This window comes from Oncorhynchus mykiss, chromosome 3 (genome assembly GCF_057628025.1).
Source record: "Oncorhynchus mykiss isolate SJ-2025 chromosome 3, ASM5762802v1, whole genome shotgun sequence".
NCBI classification, from domain to species: Eukaryota; Metazoa; Chordata; class Actinopteri; order Salmoniformes; family Salmonidae; genus Oncorhynchus; species Oncorhynchus mykiss.
The window spans coordinates 60,129,761-60,152,853 of record NC_143024.1 but is presented as its reverse complement, the minus strand read 5'-3'; the positions used below and the strand labels follow the sequence as shown (position 1 = coordinate 60,152,853).

At 42.3% G+C, this 23,093-nt stretch overlaps 1 protein-coding gene across 5 annotated transcripts in view; it reads left to right on the top strand.

Annotated features, from left to right (window-relative positions):
* Positions 1–23,093, top strand: part of LOC110520074 (cordon-bleu protein-like 1) — a 53,563-nt gene that overhangs the window by 29,536 nt on the left and 934 nt on the right. For 3 of the 5 annotated variants that reach the window (XM_090229729.1, XM_021597103.3, XM_021597102.3), the window contains 10 exons: positions 8,185–8,382; positions 11,106–11,313; positions 14,361–14,586; positions 14,818–14,874; positions 15,025–15,119; positions 15,335–15,577; positions 15,728–15,842; positions 19,580–19,853; positions 20,164–20,246; positions 20,893–22,337. In XM_090229729.1, the coding sequence (XP_090085855.1) occupies positions 8,285–8,382; positions 11,106–11,313; positions 14,361–14,586; positions 14,818–14,874; positions 15,025–15,119; positions 15,335–15,577; positions 15,728–15,842; positions 19,580–19,853; positions 20,164–20,246; positions 20,893–22,337 (2,844 nt within the window). In that variant the 5' untranslated portion in view covers positions 8,185–8,284. Of the gene's footprint in view, positions 1–2,524; positions 2,973–8,184; positions 8,383–11,105; positions 11,314–14,360; positions 14,587–14,817; positions 14,875–15,024; positions 15,120–15,334; positions 15,578–15,727; positions 15,843–19,579; positions 19,854–20,163; positions 20,247–20,892; positions 22,338–23,093 lie in introns of those variants that run through there. The other 2 variants (XM_021597104.3, XM_090229730.1) reach the window with 2 other exon arrangements.

Below are 23,093 nucleotides of genomic sequence, written 5' to 3'. Positions count from 1 at the left end.
ATTTGGGGAGTTTCTCCCATTGTTCTCTGCAGATCCTTTCAAGCTCTGTCAGGTTGGATGGTGAGCGTCGCTGCACAGCTATTTTCAGGTTTCTCCAGACCTGATAAATCAGGTTCAAGTCCGGGCTCTGGCTGGGACACTCAAGGACATTCAGAGACTTGTCCCGAAGCCCCTCCTGCGTTGTCTTGGTTGTGTGCTTAGGGTTGTGGTCCTGTTGGAAGGTGAACTTTTACTCTAGTCTGAGGTCCTGAGTGCTCTGGAGCAGGTTTCCATGAAGGATCTCTCTGTACATTACTCCGTTCATCTTTCCCTTGATGCTGACTATTCTCCCAGTCCCTGTCACTAAAAAACATCCCCACAGCATGATGCTGCCACCACCATGCTTCACCGTAGGGATGGTGCCAGGTTTCCTCCAGGCGTGAAGCTTGGCATTCAGGCCAAAGAGTTCAATCTTGGTTTCATCAGACCAGAGAATCCTGTTTCTCATCATCTGAGAGTTTTTAAGTGCCATTTGGCAAACTCCAAGTGGGATTTCATGCGCCTTTTACTGAGGAGTGGCTTCCGTCTGGCCGCTCATCCATAAAGGCCTGATTGGTGGAGTGCTCCACAGATGGCTGTCCTTCTGGAAGTTTCTCCCATCTCCACAGAGGGACTTTAGAGCTCTGCCAGAGTGACCATTGGGTTCTTGTTCACCTCCCTGACCAAGGCCCTTCTTCCCCGATTGCTCAGTTTGCCCAGACAGCCAGCTCTAAGAAGAGTCTTGGTGGTTCCAAACGTCTTACATTTAAGAATGATGGAGGCTACTGTGTTCTTGTTTAATGCTGCAGACATTTTTTTGGTACCCTTCCCCAGATCTGTGCCCCGACACAATCCTGTCTCGGAACTCTATGGACATTTCCTTTGTCATTATGGGGTATTGGGTGCAGATTGACGAGGAAAACATTTATTTAATACATTTTATAATAAGTAAAATAAATAACAAAATGAGGAGAAAGGGAAGGAGTCTGAATAATTTGATGAGGTAACATGACTGAACAAGGTGTAGCATGAACAAGTGGTACAAGTTTATTTTTTTCGTTTTTACCTTTTAGTTAACTAGGCAAGTCAGTTAAGAACAAATTCTTATTTTCAATGACGGCCTAGGAACAGTGGGTTAACTAATCAGGGGCAGAACGACAGATTTGTACCTTGTCAGCTCGGGGGTTTGAACTTGCAACCTTCCGGTTACTAGTCCAACGCTCTAACCACTAGGCTACCCTGCCGCCCCATTAGAAGGACGATAGACATTTTTTTAAATGTAGTGGCGGTATTATGGGCCATACCTTTTGAACAGTAAGGGCTAGATTCAAGTCGTTTTCTCTGAGGAAAAGAGGGGACTTGGATACTTTGGCAACATAACTTGGCTATGAAATGCAGTGGGGAAAGTGAGAGGGTTAAGCGAACCCCGCAGCTCACCAGCTGAAGTAGGATGTGTCCTTCCCACTGCTGAACAGGACTGCGCTGCGCATCTGTGCTGCTAATATGAATTGTGCTAATCACTGAAAAGATCTCAATCTCTCCAATAACGATTGTTCAGTCCAATTAGTAGTCCGATTTTAGTCACAGAGAATTTAATCTCTTCTTGTTTTAGTGAACTGAAATACAACATTTGCCTTTTTGTTATAGTTTATTCTGGGTCTATTTAGTCAGTTATAGTCTCGTCAATTGCCACTGAAAAATAGGTGTTGGACAAATATTTTAGTCACTATTTTTGTTGATGAAATGAACACTGCTGTACAGTAGAGCCAATCAGGTGGAATACTCAGCTACCTAGTAACCACGACTGTAACTAACAACATCACTTAGATCATATCATTAAAACCTACCCATGCACACTGCATGTACTTAATCATTTCTGTTTTTCCAATTAGTTTTCTAATACTGTTTACTATTTCACATTTGACCAATTAACCAAAACCAGACAAAGGTCTGATTTAAATACAAATGTGGGTCAGATGTCGCAAACAAACGAAAGTTTATTAGAATTGAGACTTTTGGATCCATCAGATCATTAATGCTAAGGTAATGCCGGTGTTACATTAATTAAATCGGCCTCATCTCAACAACCCTATGCAAATGAGTACAAGTCAGAGGCTTAAAGCTTAAGTTTTGTCATCTAATGATATGTTTATCAGACGTCATCAGAAAGTAGACATCATTACAAGATTAGCCTACAAGGAATCCATTCCAAACTCTTGTCTCAGCAACTACAGCCCCCTAGGTGAAACATATCTGTGCAGGTGTGCATGTGATCTCATTTGTTGGCAGGCTGGCTTATGGGAGTTAGATCCACACGCACTTGCTGATGTGACTTCAGAATGAGTCACTTCAAAGAAGCAGGGCATGGTGGTAAGTGGTCTGTGTCTTTCGGGTTAATGAAAAGCAAATGCATACAAATGAACACCTGATTCAAGCATTTGGAAAGCGTCCCAGGCACGCTGTTGGACAGGCTCTATAAGGCGGACAGACAGCTAGCGGACACGGTGGTGTGAACTGGAGGATATGAGATGAAGTTGATCAACATGCTGTGAATGTGATGGATGGCAGGGCTGTGTTGTGTTGCGTTTGGCTGCAACGCATTGCGCAGGGAGGTAAAGTAAAGCTGATTAGCCCTCTGCTTAATACTAGCTGTGGGGGAGCTCTCTCTCTCTGAACGGAACTGAATCTCCACCGACACACCATTGCTTAAGAGCTTTCTGCGACTGACAGACGGAGGGGGCCCACTGTGAGGCGATTTTAAAATAAAGGAGACTACAGGTTTTCTAATATCATGGCCTGGGCGTGGCTTTAAGGTAGGCCCGGTCTACTCTGCCCCAGCCGTTTCTTATTATACCTCAGTGGCTCCAAAAGGCATATCGTAGCAGAGTCTGTCTTTGAACCCAGGGGAGATGGCAGGTATTTAAGAGGGGATAACTCAACACTGAGGCCAAGAGGTAAGGAGGCGTTTCTCGATAATGATTGGTGGAGAGGATCTGTTTTTAGGATGAATGTGTCATGTTCAAACATGCATCCAGCATCGGAAAAAGAGAGTACAGGATTCACTTGAGGCACTCTAGGTCTGTCTAGATCTTCTTATAGCACCACCCTGGCTTGCTTTTGTTGCATTGTTTATTAACGAATACACTGTTGAAGAGGAACGTAATGGGTAGATGTGCCTTCAGTCTTAGGGTCTTAAAAAAAAAAAAAAAGAAGGTAATAGCTAGGTAATAATTGAGTTAATTAAGACCCAATGTGGCCCATGTTATTTGTACCGTCATACAAGAACGTTGTACGATACATTGGTTTGAGTGGATAGTTACTGGTTGTAGTTTGCCTTGATTCAATAGTTTTTGCTGAAGTGGGGAGCGTACAGTAGAGTTTCTGTTAACCCTGCAGTGGCATGTGTGAGCCCGTACAGTAGAGTCAACAATGAATGTTGTCGGTGGTTTCTTAAAATACACAGGGTGTTGTCCGGAAGAGGGCAGGAAAGCCTGTTTTGCATAGCCACTTTGGATTTTGCGCTTTGTACTTCAACCCACCTTGCCCAAGGGACCTTTAGGCTACGCACCAACCGTTAACTGACTACAACAGCGGGAATGCTTGCTAATCTTCACGCATCAACCCTGAGTTAACCAATCCCATGTATTCACTGACCGTAACTTCAGCTGGGCAAGACTGACTCCACGGACTCTTGTCGGTCACAAGCATAAACAATCTGTTGTGTTCCCCATCAAGTATGAACTACGTTTCCCTCAGGGTTTCCCATTGACGATGAAACATTTCATGAAAGAGATTGAAAGGGTATTTCACGGGAACATTCCTATGTTCCAGCTTTAGTACTGCATGGTGGAATGTAAATAATTTAGACTGCTTTTATGGGGATGTTATTGTGCCGCCTTTTTATTGCATCAAAACAAATATAAGAATGGCATATCAGGATATAACTTGTTTTAAAAATGATAACATTCCCTGGAGAGTGTGTTTTAATGCAGGCCAGTAATCATACTGTACTTCACTGTGTGAGTAGTTGGTTGCCTGCTGCCCAGCCCCTTCAGTAGATCCATTTAGAGGAGTGAGTAGCAGCCAGTTAATGGCTCCTCTGTCTTGTAAAATGATGCCCAAGCAAAGACTAGGAAGTAGCCTAATCATCAACGGTACAACACTGTAACTGTCAACTTCCGTGGAATGATTTGGAGTCACATAGTCATTACTGTTGAATTTCTATTTCTATGTTTTAGTTCTTACCTTCTTTGGGTAGACCGTATGCAGACCCCCCTGCAGCTGTACAGTACCAGGTGTTAGTAGAGGGAGATTCCACTCAACATCTGTTTTCATATGTCACACTGTAAATCAATTGTTGGCCCCAGACAGACAGTAACTGATGGCTGGCAACGGTACCCTGTGAGTTCATGCCACTACTGTGTGTTATCTGATACACTGTCTGGCAACTGGCAAGTACTTAAGTATAGTAAAAGTACTTGTCTACAAAGGTAAATTAATGGTAATGGGTCAATCTATTGGCTGTATGTACCTATATATATATATATATATATATATATATATATATATATATATATATATATATATATATATATATATATATATATATATATATATATATATATATATATATATATATTAGTTGAAGTCAGAAGTTTACATACACCTTAGCTAAATACATTTAAACTCAGTTTTTCACAATTCCTGACATCCAATCCTAGTAAAAATGCCCTGTCTTAGGTCATTTAGGATCACCACTTTATTAAGAATGTGAAATGTCAGAATAATAGTAGAGTGATTTATTTCAGCTTTTATTTCTTTCATCACATTCCCAGTGGGTCAGAAGTTTACATACACTCAATTAGTAATTGGCAGCATTGCCTTTAAATTGTTGCAACCTGGCCAAGATAAAGCATGGCAGTGTGAACAGACAACAACATAGAGTTACACATGGAGTAAACAATAAACAAGTCAATAACATAGTAGGGGAAAAAATTATCTATATACATTGTGTGCAAAAGGCATGAGGAGGTAGGCAATAAATAGGCCATAGGAGTGAATAATTAACACTGGCGTGATAAATGATCAGATGAACATGTGCAGGTAGAGATACTGGTGTGCAAAAGAGCAGAAAAGTAAATAAAATAAAAACAGTATGGGGATGAGGTAGGTAAATTGGGTGGGCTATATACCGATGGACTATGTACATCTGCAGCGATCAGTTAGCTGCTCAGATAGCAGATGTTTAAAGTTGGTGAGGGAAATACAAGTCTCCAACTTCAGCGATTTTTGCAATTCGTTCCAGTCACAGGTAGCAGAGAACTGGAAGGAAAGGCGGCTAAATGAGGTTTTGGCTTTAGGGATGATCAGTGAGATACACCTGCTGGAGCGCGTGCTACCATGTTGCCATTGTGACCAGTGAACTGAGATAAGACGGAGCTTTACCTAGCATAGACTTGTCGATGACCTGGAGCCAGTGGGTCTGGCGACGATTATGTAGCGAGGGCCAGCCGACTAGAGCATACAGGTCGCAGTGGTGGGTGGTATAAGGTGCTTTAGTAACAAAACGGATGGCACTGTGATAAACTGCATCCAGTTTGCTGAGTAGAGTATTGGAAGCTATTTTGTAGATGACATCGCCGAAGTCAAGGATCAGTAGGATAGTCAGTTTTACTAGGGTAAGTTTTGCGGCGTGAGTGAAGGAGGCTTTGTTGCGAAATAGAAAGCCGACTCTAGATTTGATTTTGGATTGGAGATGTTTGATATGAGTCTGGAAGGAGAGTTTACAGTCTAGCCAGACACCTAGGTACTTATAGATGTCCACATATTCTAGGTCGGAACCATCCAGGGCGGTGATGCTAGTCGGGCGTGCAGGTGCAGGCAGCAAACGGTTGAAAAGCATGCATTTGGTTTTACTAGTGTTTAAGAGCAGTTGGAGGCCACGGAAGGAGTGTTGTATGTCATTGAAGCTCGTTTGGAGGTTAGATAGCACAGTGTCCAAGGAAGGGCCAGAAGTATACAGAAAGGTGTCGTCTGCGTAGAGGTGGATCAGGGAATTGCCCGCAGCAAAAGCAACATCCTTGATATATACAGAGAAAAGAGTCGGCTGTTGGTCGAGTTTGGAGTAGCCAGGTGGAAGGCATGGCCAGCCGTTGAGAAATGCTTGGATTTATCGGTGGTGACCATGTTACCTAGCCTCAGTGCAGTGGGCAGCTAGTAGGAGGTGCCCTTGTTCTCCATGGACTTTACAGTTTCCCAGAACTTTTTGGAGTTAGAGCAACAGGATGCAAATTTCTGCTTGAAAAAGCCGGTCTTTGCTTTCCTGACTGACTGCGTGTATTGGTTCCTGACTTCCCTGAAGAGTTGCATATCGCGTCATATCGTACCTATGATGAAAATTACAGGCCTCATCTTTTTAAGTGGGAGAACTTTCACAATTGATGTTCTCAATGGATTGAGATCCGGGCTCTTCACTGGACATGGCAGAACACTGACATTCCTGTCTTGCAGGAAATCACGCACAGAACAAGCAGTATGGCTGGTGGCATTGTCATGCTGGAGGGTCATGTCAGGATGAGCCTGTAGGAAGAGTACCACATGAGGGAGGAGGATGTCTTCCCTGTAACGCACACCGTTGAGATTGCCTGCAATGACAACAAGCTCAGTCCGATGATTCTGTAACACACCGCCCCAGACCATGACTCACTCTCCACCTCGATCCCGCTCCAGAGTACAGGCCTCGGTGTAACGCTCATTCCTTCGACGATAAACGCAAATCCGACCATCACCCCTGGTGAGACAAAACCGCGACTCGTCAGTGAAGAGCACTTTTTGCCAGTCCTGTCTGGTCCAGCGACGGTGGGTTTGTGCCCATAGGCGACGTTGTTGCTGGTAATGTCTGGTGAGGATCTGCCTTACAACAGGCTTACAAGCCCTCAGTCCAGCCTCACTCAGCCTATTGTGGACAGTCTGAGCACTAATGGAAGGATTGTGTGTTCCTGGTATAACTCGGGCAGTTATTGTTGCCATCCTGTACCTGTCCCACAGGTGTGATGTTCAGTTGTACCGATCCTGTGCAGGTGTTGTTACACATGGTCTGCCACTGCGAGGGCGTTCAGCTGTCCGTCGTGTCTCCCTGTAGCACTGTCTTAGGCGTCTCACAGTATGGACATTGCAATTTATTGCCCTGGCCACATCCTTTGTCCTCATGCCTCATTGCAGTATGCCTAAGGCACTTTCACACAGATGAGCAGGGACCTTGGGCATTTTTCTTTTGGTGTTTTTCAGTCAGTAGAAAGGCCTCTTTAGTGTCCTAAGTTTTCATAACTGTGACCTTAATTGCCGTTCCACAGGTGCATGTTCATTAATTGTTTATGGTTCATTGAACAAGCATGGGGAACAGTGTTTAAACCCTTTACAATGAAGATCTGTGAAGTTATTTGGATTTTTAAGAATTATCATTGAAAGACAGGGTCCTGAAAAAGGGACGTTTCTTTTTTTGCTGAGTTTATATAAAAAACAGGAAAATCTAGTTTTTGCACACATATCCTAATAATAATAGCTCATTCAATGATTAGAGGGGAGATTGTTGGTTTTTAAAGACAACAGTAAAGCGAACAGAGACATGGACAGTGTTTACACAGGCAGCTCTATTCTGATTATTTTCCCACTAATTGGTCTTTTGACCAATCCGATCAGCTCTTTGTGTAAAGACAGCCTTAGCTCACAATGCTCCACCTTTAATTTTCTGTTTCAAATGTGTTATCCTTGCCTATGCTGCACTGTCCTCAAGCCTAATCGATCACACTTGAGTGTCTTGTGACTTGTTTGCAAAGGGAACCCGAGCTCTTTCATCTAATAGCGGCTTGGGAAGGAATTATTCCTTTCATGCTATTTCATGCAGTGCCATAACATAGTCATGTCTGATGAAATTTCCTTTTTTGATCTATTGTGGATGGTTATACTTTTTTTCCCCTGACAAATATTACCCAGAGCCCCTGCACCATATTTTTCTACCACTTCAATGTTACCTACATTTGGGTGCCATCAGGGAAATGTGTTTTTACGTCGTATTGTTTCTGACCGCAACAGGCTGATTATATAATATTAAGAGTTGAAATTATTGTGTGAGGCTCATCTTGTCCCTTTGCTTTTTCCTACCGGCAGAGTGTCAACCAAAAACAAGGCCCCATCTCCCCCAGTATCAGTGAAGGGGCTAGATGGTGCAGGCCTCTCCCAGAGACACTTTGTATCGGCATTTCCTCAGATGACCATGGACCAGAAGGAGAACCAACTTGAACAGGACCTGACTCTGGTTGTGGTTCTGCCAGGCGGAGTGGAGAAGACCGCCACTGTCCATGGCAGGTGAGACTAGGTCTTAATTCTCAACTGGCACCCTATTCCCCACTTAGTGCCTGAGTCATTCCACCAATGTTGTATTTATTATTTATCCCCCATTACTCTTCCTGTGGACCAGCAAAATATAAGGCCGTTTATAAAATAAAATAAAAACATGACAATACATTCACAGATTTCACAACACACTGTGTGCCCTCAGGCCCCTACTCCACCACTACCGTACTAAATCCATGTGTGTGTATAGTGTGTATGTTATCATGTTTGTATGCATGTGACAGTGCCTATGTTTGTTGATTCACAATCCCCGCTGTTCCATACAGTATTTTTTTTTTTAAATCAGTATTTTTTTTATTTTATCTAATTGTATGGCTTGCATCAGTTACTTGATGTGGAATAGAGTTTCATGTAGTCATGGCTCTATGTAGTACTGTGCGCCCGGACTTGGGGACCGTGAAGAGACCTCTTTTGACATGTCTTGTGGGGTATGCATGTGCCAGTAGTTTAGACAGACTAATTAGTTGCCTTTTGAGTAGTGTAACTTGGTAAAAAAAAAAAAAAGTTTTGATTTCACCTAATCTTTACATTCTGTTACATGTTCAACTTCATAAAAACAAGTTTTTCCCATCTCAATTGCCTATTAAGTGCCAAATAAAGTAACAGGGTTGACAACATCTTAAATCTTAAACATCTATAAATCCCCTCGTGACAGGGGGAATTGAAGCTTGTTGTGTGAAACAGGGAGGGGCAATTGAATGCAAGCTTCACAACATTCTTTTTGTTAAAAAATGTCCAGCCTGTCTATCTATGGGTAACAGGGTTGACATGTTATGCTCGACCCGCTCAGTTTTCTCTGTTTTTCAACACAAAACCCCAGAAAATAGCCAAAAAGAGTAGAACCAGCTCACCTGCTTTTACACTATGATTTGACTATTAAAATATTTTTTGTTTTAATATGTTGGAACTATTAATTTAATCTTCAGAAATGACTTTGTCAAAGGAACAAAAATGACTACTGCTTTACAATGATGGGGAAAACTTGGAGACATGTTGGGGTTAAGTGGTTTAACATTTTAAATGAAGTCACAGAGGATGCTTAGAGAGACATGTTGGGGTTAAGTGGTTTATCATTTTAAATGAAGTCACAGAGGATGCTTACAGAGACATGTTGGGGTTAAGTGGTTTAACATTTTAAATGAAGTCACAGAGGATGCTTAGAGAGACATGTTGGGGTTAAGTGGTTTAACATTTTAAATGAAGTCACAGAGGATGCTTAGAGAGACATGTTGGGGTTAAGTGGTTTATCATTTTAAATGAAGTCACAGTGGATGCTTACAGAGACATGTTGGGGTTAAGTGGTTTAACATTTTAAATGAAGTCACAGAGGATGCTTAGAGAGACATGTCAAAATTGATGAATTTAGTCTTTATTCATATCAACAATCTGATTTATTGAATTTTGTATGTGGTCTATATTAAATATCACTTAATTTAGTATAAGACTTTTATATTTCTATATTTGTGCACAATTTCTACTTAAAATATCAAAAGTCACTAATTTTGTGGAATGACTTGCCTATGGGCCCTGGTCAACAGAAGTGCAGGAAATAAATAAAGGAATTGTCTCCTTGGTAAGACCTCCAAGACATCCCATGATTCCAAGGTGAAGCATGATCTAAATGCATTTGGACCAATTCTTATGCGAATGTCATATATTCCAAAACACATATTTGATTCATATTACTTTTTGCTATAAACGATTACACGAATCCTTCTAACATAACGTGATCTTTCCACGGCTCTAATTGAATGTAGCATTTCTTTGAGTCAGATATTGTAGGTGGCGCAGTAAAAACTTTGGTTTTGGTTAACAATACTTGCACCATTAAATGCACTAAAAAGTTGCATGATGTGGCTGGTTCCTTTTCATTTGCTAAGGTAGAATAATATTATTTGTGTTTTCGGCACAGTTTATTATGGTAGAACTTAGATTTAAATTTTGATACAAGCCCACTGCACATATGTCTTATGAAGTCTGGTCTGTGGAGCTTTCACCCACACCAATTCAGCTGAGACCAAAACGCCTAATCAGACAAACACGAGATGAATATCTTACGGTCAAAAGAGCTTAGTTGTTTTTCAGAACAAAGACTTTGTGTCCTGATATGAAACTACAGACCCACACTGTTCACTCTCCATCAAGTTTACTCAAGATATTATTATTATTCTAGTTTTGCAAGACGCAATCGCACTCCGTTGGTATATTTTGCCCTTTGCCCTCTCAAGCTATAATCGAGACCAACTTTAATATAAAAGGATTAAGTGTCTAATTCTTCAACCTCTTTTCATTTACAGAGTACAGCGAACTAATTCTGATAATAGTTTAACTTTTGGCAAAATATTTGCAGAAACCCTCCCAAGGCCTAGAATTTGGAAACTGCTGGATAGCTTTGCGTAGATATTGTTGCTAAAGAGTTTTCCAGACCACCGACAGTTGTGTATGAGGCAAAAACGGATGGCTCCTTATGCTACATTTTTATCACTGTAAAAAAGTTGTGTGATAATGCATTACTATAATGTAAAGTGTAAAACGTATTCTGTGATGGCGTCTACTTTCGTGATAGTAGTTTCTCCTAGAGCACTTGCAGTTTTCTCTGTGTATATAAAACACACAACCTTTTATCCTTAGCTAGGTTTTATTTATTACTTCTAACCCGTGTCTCTGTTTTTCAGCAAGCCCATGATGGATTTGTTAGTGATGCTTTGTGCCAAGTACCACCTGAACCCATCAGGCTATGTTATAGAGCTCGTCACCACCAACAGAAACCCAATCAAGTTCAAACCCAACACTCTGATCGGGCGCCTGGAGGCAGAGAAGGTTCTGCTCAAACCCAAAGGAATGGAGGACAAGATTAAGAAGCCAATTCCTCAGATGCCAGAGGTACACGTGAGAAATCTCAGTGGTAGAAATGTACTAGTTATAAAAGTTTTATCTGAGAGCTGTTCCCTCAACTTGGGTATTTACTGTAATTAATAATGGCTGTATCTTGTAATATATTTTTTTCTGTGAGTATAGATCATATACTCAGCAAAAAAAGAAACGTCCTCTCACTGTCAACTGCGTTTACTTTCAGCAAACTTAACATGTGGAAATATTTGTATGAACATAACAAGATTCAACAACAGACATAAACTGAACAAGTTCCACAGACATGTGACTAACAGAAATGGAATAATGTGTCCCGGGAACAAAAATCAAAAGTAACCGTCAGTATCTGGTGTCGCCACCAGTTGCATTAAGTACTGCAGTTCATCTCCACCTCATGGACTGCAGAAGATTTGCCAGTTCTTGCTGTGAGATGTTACCCCACTCTTCCACCAAGGCACCTGCAAGTTCCCAGACATTTTTGGGTGGAATGGCCCTAGCCCTCACCCTCCGATCCATCAGGTCCCAGACATGCTCAATGGGATTGAGATCCTGGCTCTTCGCTGGCCATGGCAGAACACTGACATTCCTGTCTTGTAGGAAATCATGCACAGAACGAACAGTATGGCTGGTAGCATTGTCATGCTGGAGGCTCATGTTAGGATGAGCCTGCAGGAAAGGTAGCACGAGAAAGGAGGATATCTTCCTATAAACGCAAATCCGACCATCACCCCTGGTGAGACAAAACCGCGACTTGTCAGTGAAGAGCACTTTTTGCCAGTCCTGTCTGGTCCAGCGACGGTTTGTTTGTGCCCATAGGCGATGTTGTTGCCGGTGATGTCTGGTGAGGACCTGCCTTAGAACAGGCTTACAAGCCCTCAGTCCAGCCTTTCTCAGCCTATTGCGGACAGTCTGAGCACTAATGGAGGGATTGTGCGTTCTTGGTGTAACTCGGGCAGTTGTTGTTGCCATCCTGTACCTGTCCAGCAGGTGTGATGTTCGGATGTACCAATCCTGTGCTGGTGTTACACGTGGTCTGCCACTGTGAGGACGAACAGCTGTCTGTCCTGTCTCCCTGTAGCACTGTCTTAGGGGTCTCACAGTATGGACATTGCAATTTATTGCCCTGGCCACATCTGCAGTCCTCATGCCTCCTTGCAGCATGCCTAAGGCACGTTCACGCAGATGAGCAGGGACCTTGGGCATCTTTGTTTTGGTGTTTTTCAGTCAGTAGAAAGGCCTCTTTAGTGTCCTAAGCTTTCATAACTGTGACCTTAATTGCCTACCGTCTCTACGCTGTTAGTGTCTTAACGACCGTTCCACAGGTACATGTTCATTAATTGTTTATGGTTCATTGAACAAGCATGGGAAACAGTGTTTAAACCCTTTACAATGAAGATCTGTGAAGACATTTGGATTTTTACGAATTATCTTTGAAAGACAGGGTCCTGAAAAAAGGACGTTTCTTTTTTTGTTGAGTTTATATATACATACACACACAGTACCAGTCAAAAGTTTGGACACCTACTCATTCAAGAGTTGATTTAATTATTATTCTTTTTACTATTTTCTACATTGTAGAATAATAGTGAAGAAATCAAAACTATGAAATAACACATGGAATCATGTAGTATCCAAAGTGTTAAACAAATCAAAATATATTTAACATTTTAGATTTTTCAAAGTAGCCACTCTGCCTTGATGACATCTTTGCACAAGCTTGGTATTCTCTCAACCAGCTTCACCTGGAATGCTTTTCCAACAGTCTGGAAGGAGTTCCCACATATGCTGAGCACTTGTTGGCTGGTTTTCCTTCACTCTGCGGTCCAACTCATCACAAACCGTCTTGGGTGGGTTGAGGTCAGGTGATCTGATGCAGCACTCCATCAGTCTCCTTTTTGGTGAAATAGCCCTTACACAGCCTGGAGTTGTGTTTTGGGTCATTGTCCTGTTGAAAATCAAATCAGGGTCCCACTAAGCGCAAACCAAATGGGATGGCATATTGCTGCAGAATGCTTTGGTAGCCATGCAGGTAAATCACCTCCACACCATCACACCTTCCCCTCCATTCTTCATGGTGGGAACCACACATGCAGAGATCATCCGTTCACCTACTCTGTATCTCACAACGACACGGCGGTTGGAACCAAAAATATAAAATCTGGACTCATCAGACCAAAGGACAGATTTCCACTGGTCTAGTGTCCATTGCTCATGTTTCTTGGTCCAGGCAAGTCTCTTCTTCTTATTGGTGTCCTTTTAGTAGTGGTTTCTTTGCAGCAATTTGACCATGAAGGCCTGATTCACGCAGTCTCCTCAGAACAGTTGATGTTGAGATGTCTGTTACGTGAAATCTGTGAAGCATTTATTTGGGCTGAAATTTCAGAGGTGTTGTTAACTCTAATGAACTTGTCCTCTGCAGCAGAGGTAACTCAGCGTCTTCCTTTCATGTGGCGGGCCTCATGACAGCCAGTTTCATCATAGCACTTGATGGTTTTTGCAACGGCACTTGAAGGAACTTTCAAAGTTCATGAAATTTTCCGCATTGACTGACCTTCATGTCTTAATAATGATGGACTGTCATATCTCTTTTATTATTTGAGCTGTTCTTTCCATAATATGGACTTGGTCTTTTACCAAATAGAGCTATCTTCTATATACCACCCCTACCTTGTCACAACACAACTGATTTGGCGAATTAAGAAGGAAAGAAATTCCACTATTTAATTAACTTTTAACAAGGCACACCTGTTAATTGAAATGCATTCCAGGTGACTACCTCCATGAAGATGGTTGAGAGAATGCCAAGAGTGTGCAAAGCTGTCAAGGCAAAGGGTGGCTACTTTGAAGAATCTCAAATATAAAATATATTTGGATTTGTTTAACACTTTTTTGGTTACTACATGATTCCATATGTGTTATTTCATAGTTTTGATGTCCTCACTATTATTCTACATGTAGAAAATGTAGAAATTATTTAGGTGTGTTCAAACTTTTGACTGGTAATATATATATATAACTTTTTCAAACAGTCTAATAATCACATTTATTTGATTCTCCAGGCAACCGTCCGTCTGGTAATAAACTATAAAAATACCCAGAAGACTATGCTAAGAGTCAGTCCTCGAGTCCCCCTTGAAGACCTCTTACCATCTATTTGTGACAAATGTGAATTTGACCGACAGAGCACATTTTTATTGAGAGATGCCCAATCTAAGGATCCTTTGGATTTGACCTGTTCTCTCAATGATTTTGCAATAAGGGAGGTTTATGCAACAGACACAAAAGGTAAGGGCTTCTCTGATTTAAAAACAACAGCCTTCAACGTTCATTAACCTGAATAATTACCAATCATTCTGAACTAATCTCGGCACCCAGAAGCTAATCTTGTTGTCTGCCAACAAGATGCTTATTCTGTCTGAACGCTATTCACCATTCATTCATTTTACAACTACGCAGGTGTACTCGTGTAAATGCTTCATTTACTACCGCATATCATTTCCATCTTCTCTTTCACAGCTATGGACTCAGAAGATGTACTTGCCTCTCCCACCCCTACTACCACAACTCATCTAGGTAATGTAACTCGATTGTATGATGTTTTTACACGGTTTTATTACCTTGTTTTAATTTACTACTGACATTGTGCATTTGAAGTCGAGTTCATCAAATCTTGTGTCGGGAATTTCAGAAATGTCTTCAATGAGATCTATACATTCCTAACAGATACCATTCCACCCAGTAAAGATAAAATGCAGAAGGAGAAAGAAAACAAGGGATTGTTCAGTTTATTCAGGAGGAGTAAGAAGAAACCTGAGCAGGTGTGTTCTTTATCTATTCACGTGCAATCACCAACATTTCTCAGCTCAGTCATTTGCAAGTCAATTTTGGCTGATTTAGGAGGATTTGAAAGGGTATGTGTTGGGGAGGCGGGGTATATTGTCACAGTCATGGGATTGGCTAGTTTTCTCTTTGTTTACGGCAGAGAACAGGCCCCTGATCAGGATCTGATTGGATGTTTGTTTGCTCTTTAAAGGGAATGACTGCTAGTGCCCCGGCGTCCCCAGTCTTTCCCAGCAAGCCTCGACCTCTTAGCATGAGTTCGCTCAGTGCCCACTCCTCCACATTCAACTGCAACTCCATGGCTTCTGACATGCCAAAGAAGAGACGGGCTCCCCTGCCCCCCATGCTGGTGTCCCAGAGATGCCCCTCTAACCTCAGCCACCGCCAGAGGTCCATCTCCGACTCAGAGCCCGAAGCCCAAAAGGACAGTGATCAGGTGAGCGGGTCTAACCTGACTAGATCTGAGTTCTTTGTCAATGCCAGGTCTGTCTGTAAAATACTGAGTCTGAATATCCTCAAAATTAGGACTTTATGTCCAGAGTTCTTGGTGAATTTTAATGATTATTTTGTCCCTTCTGTTGTGGAGATGACTGGTCTGAGTCGCAGCACGGAGTCTTCCCTGAAGAGGACAAAGCGCAAGGCTCCCCTACCCCCTGCATCTCCCAGTGTGGTTGTCCTTGATGTAGCTTCACTAGATGGAGGTATGAACGTTTTTAAATGGATTCAATCGTGCTGTATTGAATTGGCTTGTGCTCAACCTCCTGTATATAGGTTTCCACGTTTTCAGATACCATTTTTTTACATGAGGGGGTTACTTGAGTCTATAGCAGGGATCATCAACTAGATTCATCCTCTCAAGAAAACATCTTGAGTGGATGGTCAGGGGCCCGGAACATAATTACAAATAATTTGTGGACTGCAAGAAGCCCAAACAGATATAATATTTGACTAAAACGTAGTCATTTCAAAACTTGCTTGCATTTGTATACAATCACATCTATCTATTATGCATGGGAATACTTTGGAAATTAAAATCACTTGGAACTAACTGGTGTTCTTAGTCTTTTATATCCAACAATTCATTTTTTTTTTTATTGGCTCAGAAAACATGGGTGGCCAGTTGGGGAACCCTGGTCTATAGGCTCTTTCAACTGTAATTTAGTACACATTTTTCTCCTGGTTTGTGAGACATTGCAATTATTGCATTTCTGGACAATTTGGCAGAGATTTGGACAATTGTACTTTGGTCTCTAAGGTCAACCATTGATAATGGTAAATAAGACCAATGATTGGTCAGTGGGAGTTGCACTCATTTTATTTGGCTCTGATGCCTCCTAGTGGTCGAGACACATTGAGTTAGTTACTGCTCCTGTTCTCGTGATTGAATTTCATTCCAGATGAACACCTAGCTACAGTTGTGACTACAGTGCTTCTTTACAATTTCATTAGATCTTAATAATAAATATGATGCTAAACATAGTTGTGTTTTTAGTGCCGTATCTCTGTTGCTTTATTCTGAATGCTTAATTTTATGCTTTGTAGCTACAAGACTGAGGGATAAGGTCAACACTGTTGTGATCCAAATGGTCTGTGATATAGTCATCGCATCCTTATGTTTCCTCATATTAAGAGTAAAGGCCATGTTCTAGAAGTACTTCCTCTCTCTGAACTTGCAGCCTGCAGGTCACCAGAGGAGGGTGTCTGACAGTCTGTGCTGCTGCCTCTTCCTCCTGCCTCTAACCCGCTCTGCCCCTTTCAGCTCCTCCTCAAGCATGTCCACTTCTTTCTGCACTGACCTGCTGCTTTTCCTCATCTTTTCTGTCTGTTAGATTAACATGTTCTATTCTGTTTTTTCCTGCTGCATGTTTGCACCTTTCTGCATAAGTTTTCGTAGGCTTGTCTTTCAGTGTACTTCAATATAATCAAATTGATCAAATAAAGACTATCTGCTATTGATTGAATACCAGCCTTTGGTTATATCTGTTATTTGTTACGGACTAGGTTAGATTGGATTGTATGTTTTCTGTGAGAGAGGAGTGATCTTTAATGAGCTATCATGACAGTAAGTACATTATAATCTAACCTGATTAATTAAATCTACAGACATACACTCCCAGTCGTTCACCTACAGTGCCTTGCAAAAGTATTTACCCCCCTTGGCATTTTTCCTATTTTGTTGCATTACAACCGGTAATTTAAATGTATTTTTATTTGGATTCCATGTAATGGACATACACAAAATAGTCCAAATTTGTGAAGCGAATTTTTAAAATGTATATACTAAATAAAAAATGGAAAAAGTGGTGTGTGCATATGTATTCACTCCCTTTGCTATGAAGTCCCTGAATAAGATCTGGTGTAACCAATTACCTTCAGAAGTCACATAATTAGTTAGATTGCACACAGGTGGACTTTATTTAAGTGTCACGTGATCTGGCACATGATCTCAGTATATATACACACCTGTTCTGTAAGGTCCCAGAGTCTGTAAGGTGCACCACCAAGCAAGCGGCACTATGACGATTAAGGAGCTCTCCAAACAGGCCAGGGACAAAGTTGTGGAGAAGTACAGATCAGGGTTGGGTAATAAAAAATATCTGAAACTTTGAACATCCAGGGAGCACCATTAAATCCATCATTTAAAAAAAAAAAGAGTTCCTCTGTCCAGTGACTGTTCTTTTTCCCATCTTAATATTTTATTTTTATTGGCCAGTCTGATATATGGCTTTTTCTTTGCAACTCTGCCTTGAAGTCCAGCGTCCCGGAGTCGCCTCCTCACTTTTGACATTGAGACTGGTGTTTTGCGGGTACTATTTAATGAAGCTGCCAGTTGAGGACTTGTGAGGCGTCTGTTTCTCAAACTAGACACTCTAATGTACTTGTCCTCTTGCTCAGTTGTGCACCGGGGCCTCGCACTCCTTCTATTCTGGTTAGAGACAGTTTGCTCTGTTCTGTGAAGGGAGTTGTACACAGCGTTGTATGAGCTCTTCAGTTTCTTGGCGATAGCGTTCATTTCTCAGAACAAGAATAGACTGACGATTTTAAGAAGAAAGTGCGTTGTTTCTGGCCATTTTGAGCCTGTAATTGAACCCACAAATGCTGATGCTCCAGATACTCAACTAGTCTAAAGAAGGCCAGTTTCATTGCTTCTTTAATCAGAACAACAGTTTTCAGCTGTGCTAACATAATTGCAAAAGGTTTTTCCAATGAATAATTAGCCTTTTTAAAATAATAAACTTGGATTAGCTAACACAATGTGCCATTGGAACACAGGAGTGATGGTTGCTGATAATGGGCCTCTGTATGCCTATGTAGATATTCCATAAAACATCAGCTGTTTCCAGCTACAAGAGTAATTTACAACATTAACTATGTCTACACTGTACTGCTGATCAATTTGATGTTATTTTAATGGACAAAAAATGTGCTTTTCTTTCAAAAACATGGATATTTCTAAGTGACCACAAACTTTTGAATGGTAGTGTAGGTTCTATACACACAGCCCAGTGAGACTTAGTGTAGGATCTGTCTAGGCATCTTTTTTTTCTGCCTCTTTGCTACTTGTTTGTGTTCTTTTCCTGTCTTTTGTAATATCTTTCATGTTGTCAAACATTTTATTTAACCTGGCAAGTCAGTTAAGAACAAATGTTGTATGTACAATGACGGCCTAAGTGAGTGTATTTCATAGAAACGTGATTGTAAGTTCAGTCTTTGAATACCACACTAGCCACTTATCCCAGATTGTATGAATAAAAGTGTCCTCATAAAGATTTGACTTCTCTATGCTTGTATTGCTCCATTTTCTATCTGCCCTCCCTCCCTCCCTCGCTGGCTTCACATAATCAACTTCACAGAGAAAGATCAGACCTGGATGTCTCTCTGTGTCCCTCCCTGACGTCCCACGGCTGTTCACTTCAGTTAGACATCACAGACTGCACAGTGAGGTGTCCCAGTTTTGTATAACCAGCCTGCTGAATATTCCTTCTGCTCTCTATTCCTCTGTGGCGGCCTTGAAATGAAGAGTGAAGAACTAGAGGGGAATATAAGATGCTACATGTCTTCATTAAGCCCAGTTAACTTGTCTGAAATGTCCCTAAGACACACATGTTATGTCTGCAGTTGTGTGACTGTGAAAGTGATGTTAGTAATACTAAATCATCTTACTATTAGTTTTTATAATATGCTGCTTCATTCTGAAGTAAAGGAGTACTTATCTTCCTCATTAGCCAAATTAACTTATTCTCTAAATGAGTCTCGTTTAAATTGAACGTCTGACATTCTCATCCCCATCACAACACCATTGTCATCACACGCATCATCACACTGCAGTTCTTCATCCCAACTTAGATGAGACATTGCAGATTTTGTTATCTCAATTTTACGATTCTTGATAATTGAAAATGTCCTCTGCAATCTTCTCCATCCTGTTGTGCTGCAGGTGGCCAACTTCCTAATACACTGGAAGAGATCGTGGAGCAGGAGGAGACAACTGCCTCCGTGGTCTTAGACTCTATGAGTGATGTCCAGGAGGACGACAGCAGCCTCAACCTGTCAACAGCAGACATCTCCGTGGACGCTGAGAGAACAGAGGCCCTCTCTCCACCACTGGAGGCCCCAGACACACCGTATGCTGAGATGGAGACCTCTTCACCACCCGAGAGCGAGGGCCCAGCAGGGGAAGATCAGGCTTGTGATCTGTCCTCAGATGGCAAGTACGAACTCTAGCAGAGAGTCCTGCGCTTTCCAAAAGGGCTCTTCTGCTGTCCTCATAGGAGAACCCATTTTGGTTCCAGGTAGAACTCTTTTTGGGTTCCAGGTACTGTAGAACCCTTGTTGGGTTCCAGGTAGAATTCTACCTGGAACCAAAAGGGGTTCTTCAAATGGTTATCCTATGGGGACAGCCAAAGAACCCTTTAAGGTTCTAGATAGCACATTTTTTTCTAAAAGTGTGCAGTATGAATTAAGTAGTTTTTCCTTGACTTGGGTTTTTGCATTGCTTTTCATAACTTCTGTTTTTGACAGACTAGTGCACAGCATGGTGAACAACACTGAGCGCACGGATCCCATGCTGATTGCCGAGATGGACACATCTGAAGCTGCAGATGGTATGTTTGCAAGTAGTGATGAATTCAAATATACTGAACAAAAATATAAAGAGGTTCTTGGCTGGCGTGGTTACACGTGTTCTGCGGTTGTGAGGCCGGTTGGACGTACTGCCAAATTCTCTAAAACCATATTGGAGGCAGCTTATGGTGTAGAAATTAACTTTAAATTATCTGGCAACAGCTCTGGTGGACATTCCTGCAGTCAGCATGCCAATTGCATGCTACCTCAAAACCTGAAGCATCTATGGCATTGTGTTGTGTGACAAACTTCCAATTTTTAGAGTGGCCTTTTGTTGTCCCCAGCATGAGGTGCACTTGTGTAACGATCATGCTGTTTAATCAGCTTCTTGATATGCCACACCTGTCAGGTGGATGGATTATCTTGGCAAAGGAGCAATGCTCGCCAATAGGGATGTAAACAAATTTTGGGATGTGCACAACATTTGAGAGAAATAAGCTTTTGTTCATTATGGAACATGTCTGGGATTTTTTCATTTCTGCTCATGAATCATGGGACCAACACTTTACATGTTACGTTTATATTTTTGTTCAATGTACATTAATGTGTTAACTATGGATGAAATGCTATAGCTTTAGTAGCAATGTTGGCAAGATCATTGTCTACTGTTTTTTTAATCTTCTCCAGAAAGCCCTCCTTGCCAAGCTGAGGAAATAAATGGTCAGACAGACTTGCCATGTGAAGATTACACAACACAAGATGGGGTCAAAGGTGAATGTAGTACTGAGAGCTCTCATACTATCAGCCCACCAGCAGCCCAGCCTATGACACAGAGTACAGGAACACAGGCCTCAGATCAGCTGGACACTGACCCCTACTATCGTGAACGGCCAGTGGCCACAAGCACCCCCTGTCCCCCTGCTGAGGATGCCCAGGTTCAGACCGATCTCACACCACCATGTCCTGTGTCACCACCCCGACAACAGGAAGTGCCTCCCCCTTCTAAAGCCTCTACCTCTGGAACGGTGGGGCTGAAGAAGGACATGGCCACATCTACAGAGGAGCTGCTGATCCCTGCTGACCCCATCACACCTGCCTTATCTCCTGCCTCAGCAGCCCCTCAGTACCAAACGTCCACTCAAAGTGGCCCGGCCCCTCCGAAGCCATCCAATGAGCTGACCAGGGACTACATCCCCAAGGTGGGGATGACTACGTACACTATCGTGCCTCACAAGACTTTGGAGAAACTGAGAAACTTTGAGCTGGAGCTGATGTTGGAATCCCCCAACGTGGCTCTTGAGAAGGAAGTAGGTTCACTTGAACTCAAAGACCGCACTACACAGGCTGAGCAGTTACAGGTCACAGCAGAACAGACCGAGCTGCAGTCTATTGTACCTTTGGAGTCTTCCCTATCTCAGCAAGTCACCACCACTACTACTACTACTACTAGTAGTAGTAGTAAGAGCACTGTAAATAGCAATGTGGTTGAGCCTATTCACTCCCCCTCAACACCAACAAGAATACTTTCTGCAGGAGATGACAAGATTCCATCCCCCTCTAGTGGGGGAGACCAAGCAGGCTTAATAGCAGAGGTCACGGAGATGAAAATTCCACCCGCAACTAAACCCAAGCCTGGCTCTTTCCGCTTGCCACAGCACAAAAGAACACCTGGGTATTATGTAACCTCGGCGGCAGTGAAAAGTTTGAATGCCAGTCCTGGCGCTGGCCAGAGGGAGGCTCCAGGCAGTCTAGTGGCAGCAGCAGCAGCAGCGCAGGCACTGCAGCTAGTGGAGGAGGACAGCTTCCCTCCTCCGGTGCAGTGGGAGGAGGAGACATCAGAGGGCGCTAATGTAGTTGACATGGAGCCAAGTGTGCCATCTCCACGGCCCAGTCCTGCCAGGGCGCCCCCATCCCCAGGGCTGAGCCTGGAGAAGCTGAGGAGTTTTGCTGCTCCCAAACCCTACTCTCCTACGACCCCGTCCCGTTTTGCCCAGGCTGTCTCCTCGGCGGTCAAAAGGTCCCGGTCCTTATCCACAGACTCCACCTCACCCTCTCCTCGCTTGCCACCATTCTACCCAATCACAAGCCGCTTTTTAGTCAATGATCCTAAAGGACCATGTGGTGTGGCTATGGTGAGTTGTTGCAGATGTTTTGTGTTATGTGCTTCCTCTATGAGACTCTGTATTTTCAATATTAGAACATACAGTAGGAATCTGGATATTTATATTCACAGTTCTCTAAACTCTGAAATAACATAAAACCCAAAGAGTTGCTTTTCCCATAAAATGTTAGGCTTAAATGTTAATTTCTTTGATACTTATTTTAAAGTTCAAAGCATATGCCTACTTAAAAAAATTATTTGCAGTAGAATCTCACTTTCTAGCCGATTTTAAAAGTGATCGATGTTTCATTGTCAGTGCTATCTCTTTAACCATTAGACTACCCTCAGAAGAAGTCTCCAGTCTGCTGTTTTCCCATGTCCTTTAGGGTCAGCTTTGAGACTGTTGAATAACACAGGAAATGGGAGATGTACTCCTCTCTGAGAATGTATATACAATTTTCTCACAATGAAATTGGAACAGTCTACAATAAGCGTTTGTTCCCGAGTTTGTGGCCTGGTAAACAATCCTAGCTGCGTATCCTACCTCGTAGTATTGTACATTGACCTGTGACACGGTCCCCTCCCTAAGAGACTGGGCCAGTGTGCCTGTGTGTCATTGATGTGCTGGTCCCTGTGATCCAGTGGGGAACACTTTTTATATCCTTGTTAATAGCCTGAGCACATGTCTTTTTCCATATTTATTCCTGAAGGACTCTCTGTACTAGGCCTATACTCGTGTTGTACAGGTAGTTGGCGTATATACAGCAGGTACAGCAGTGTCTTTCCA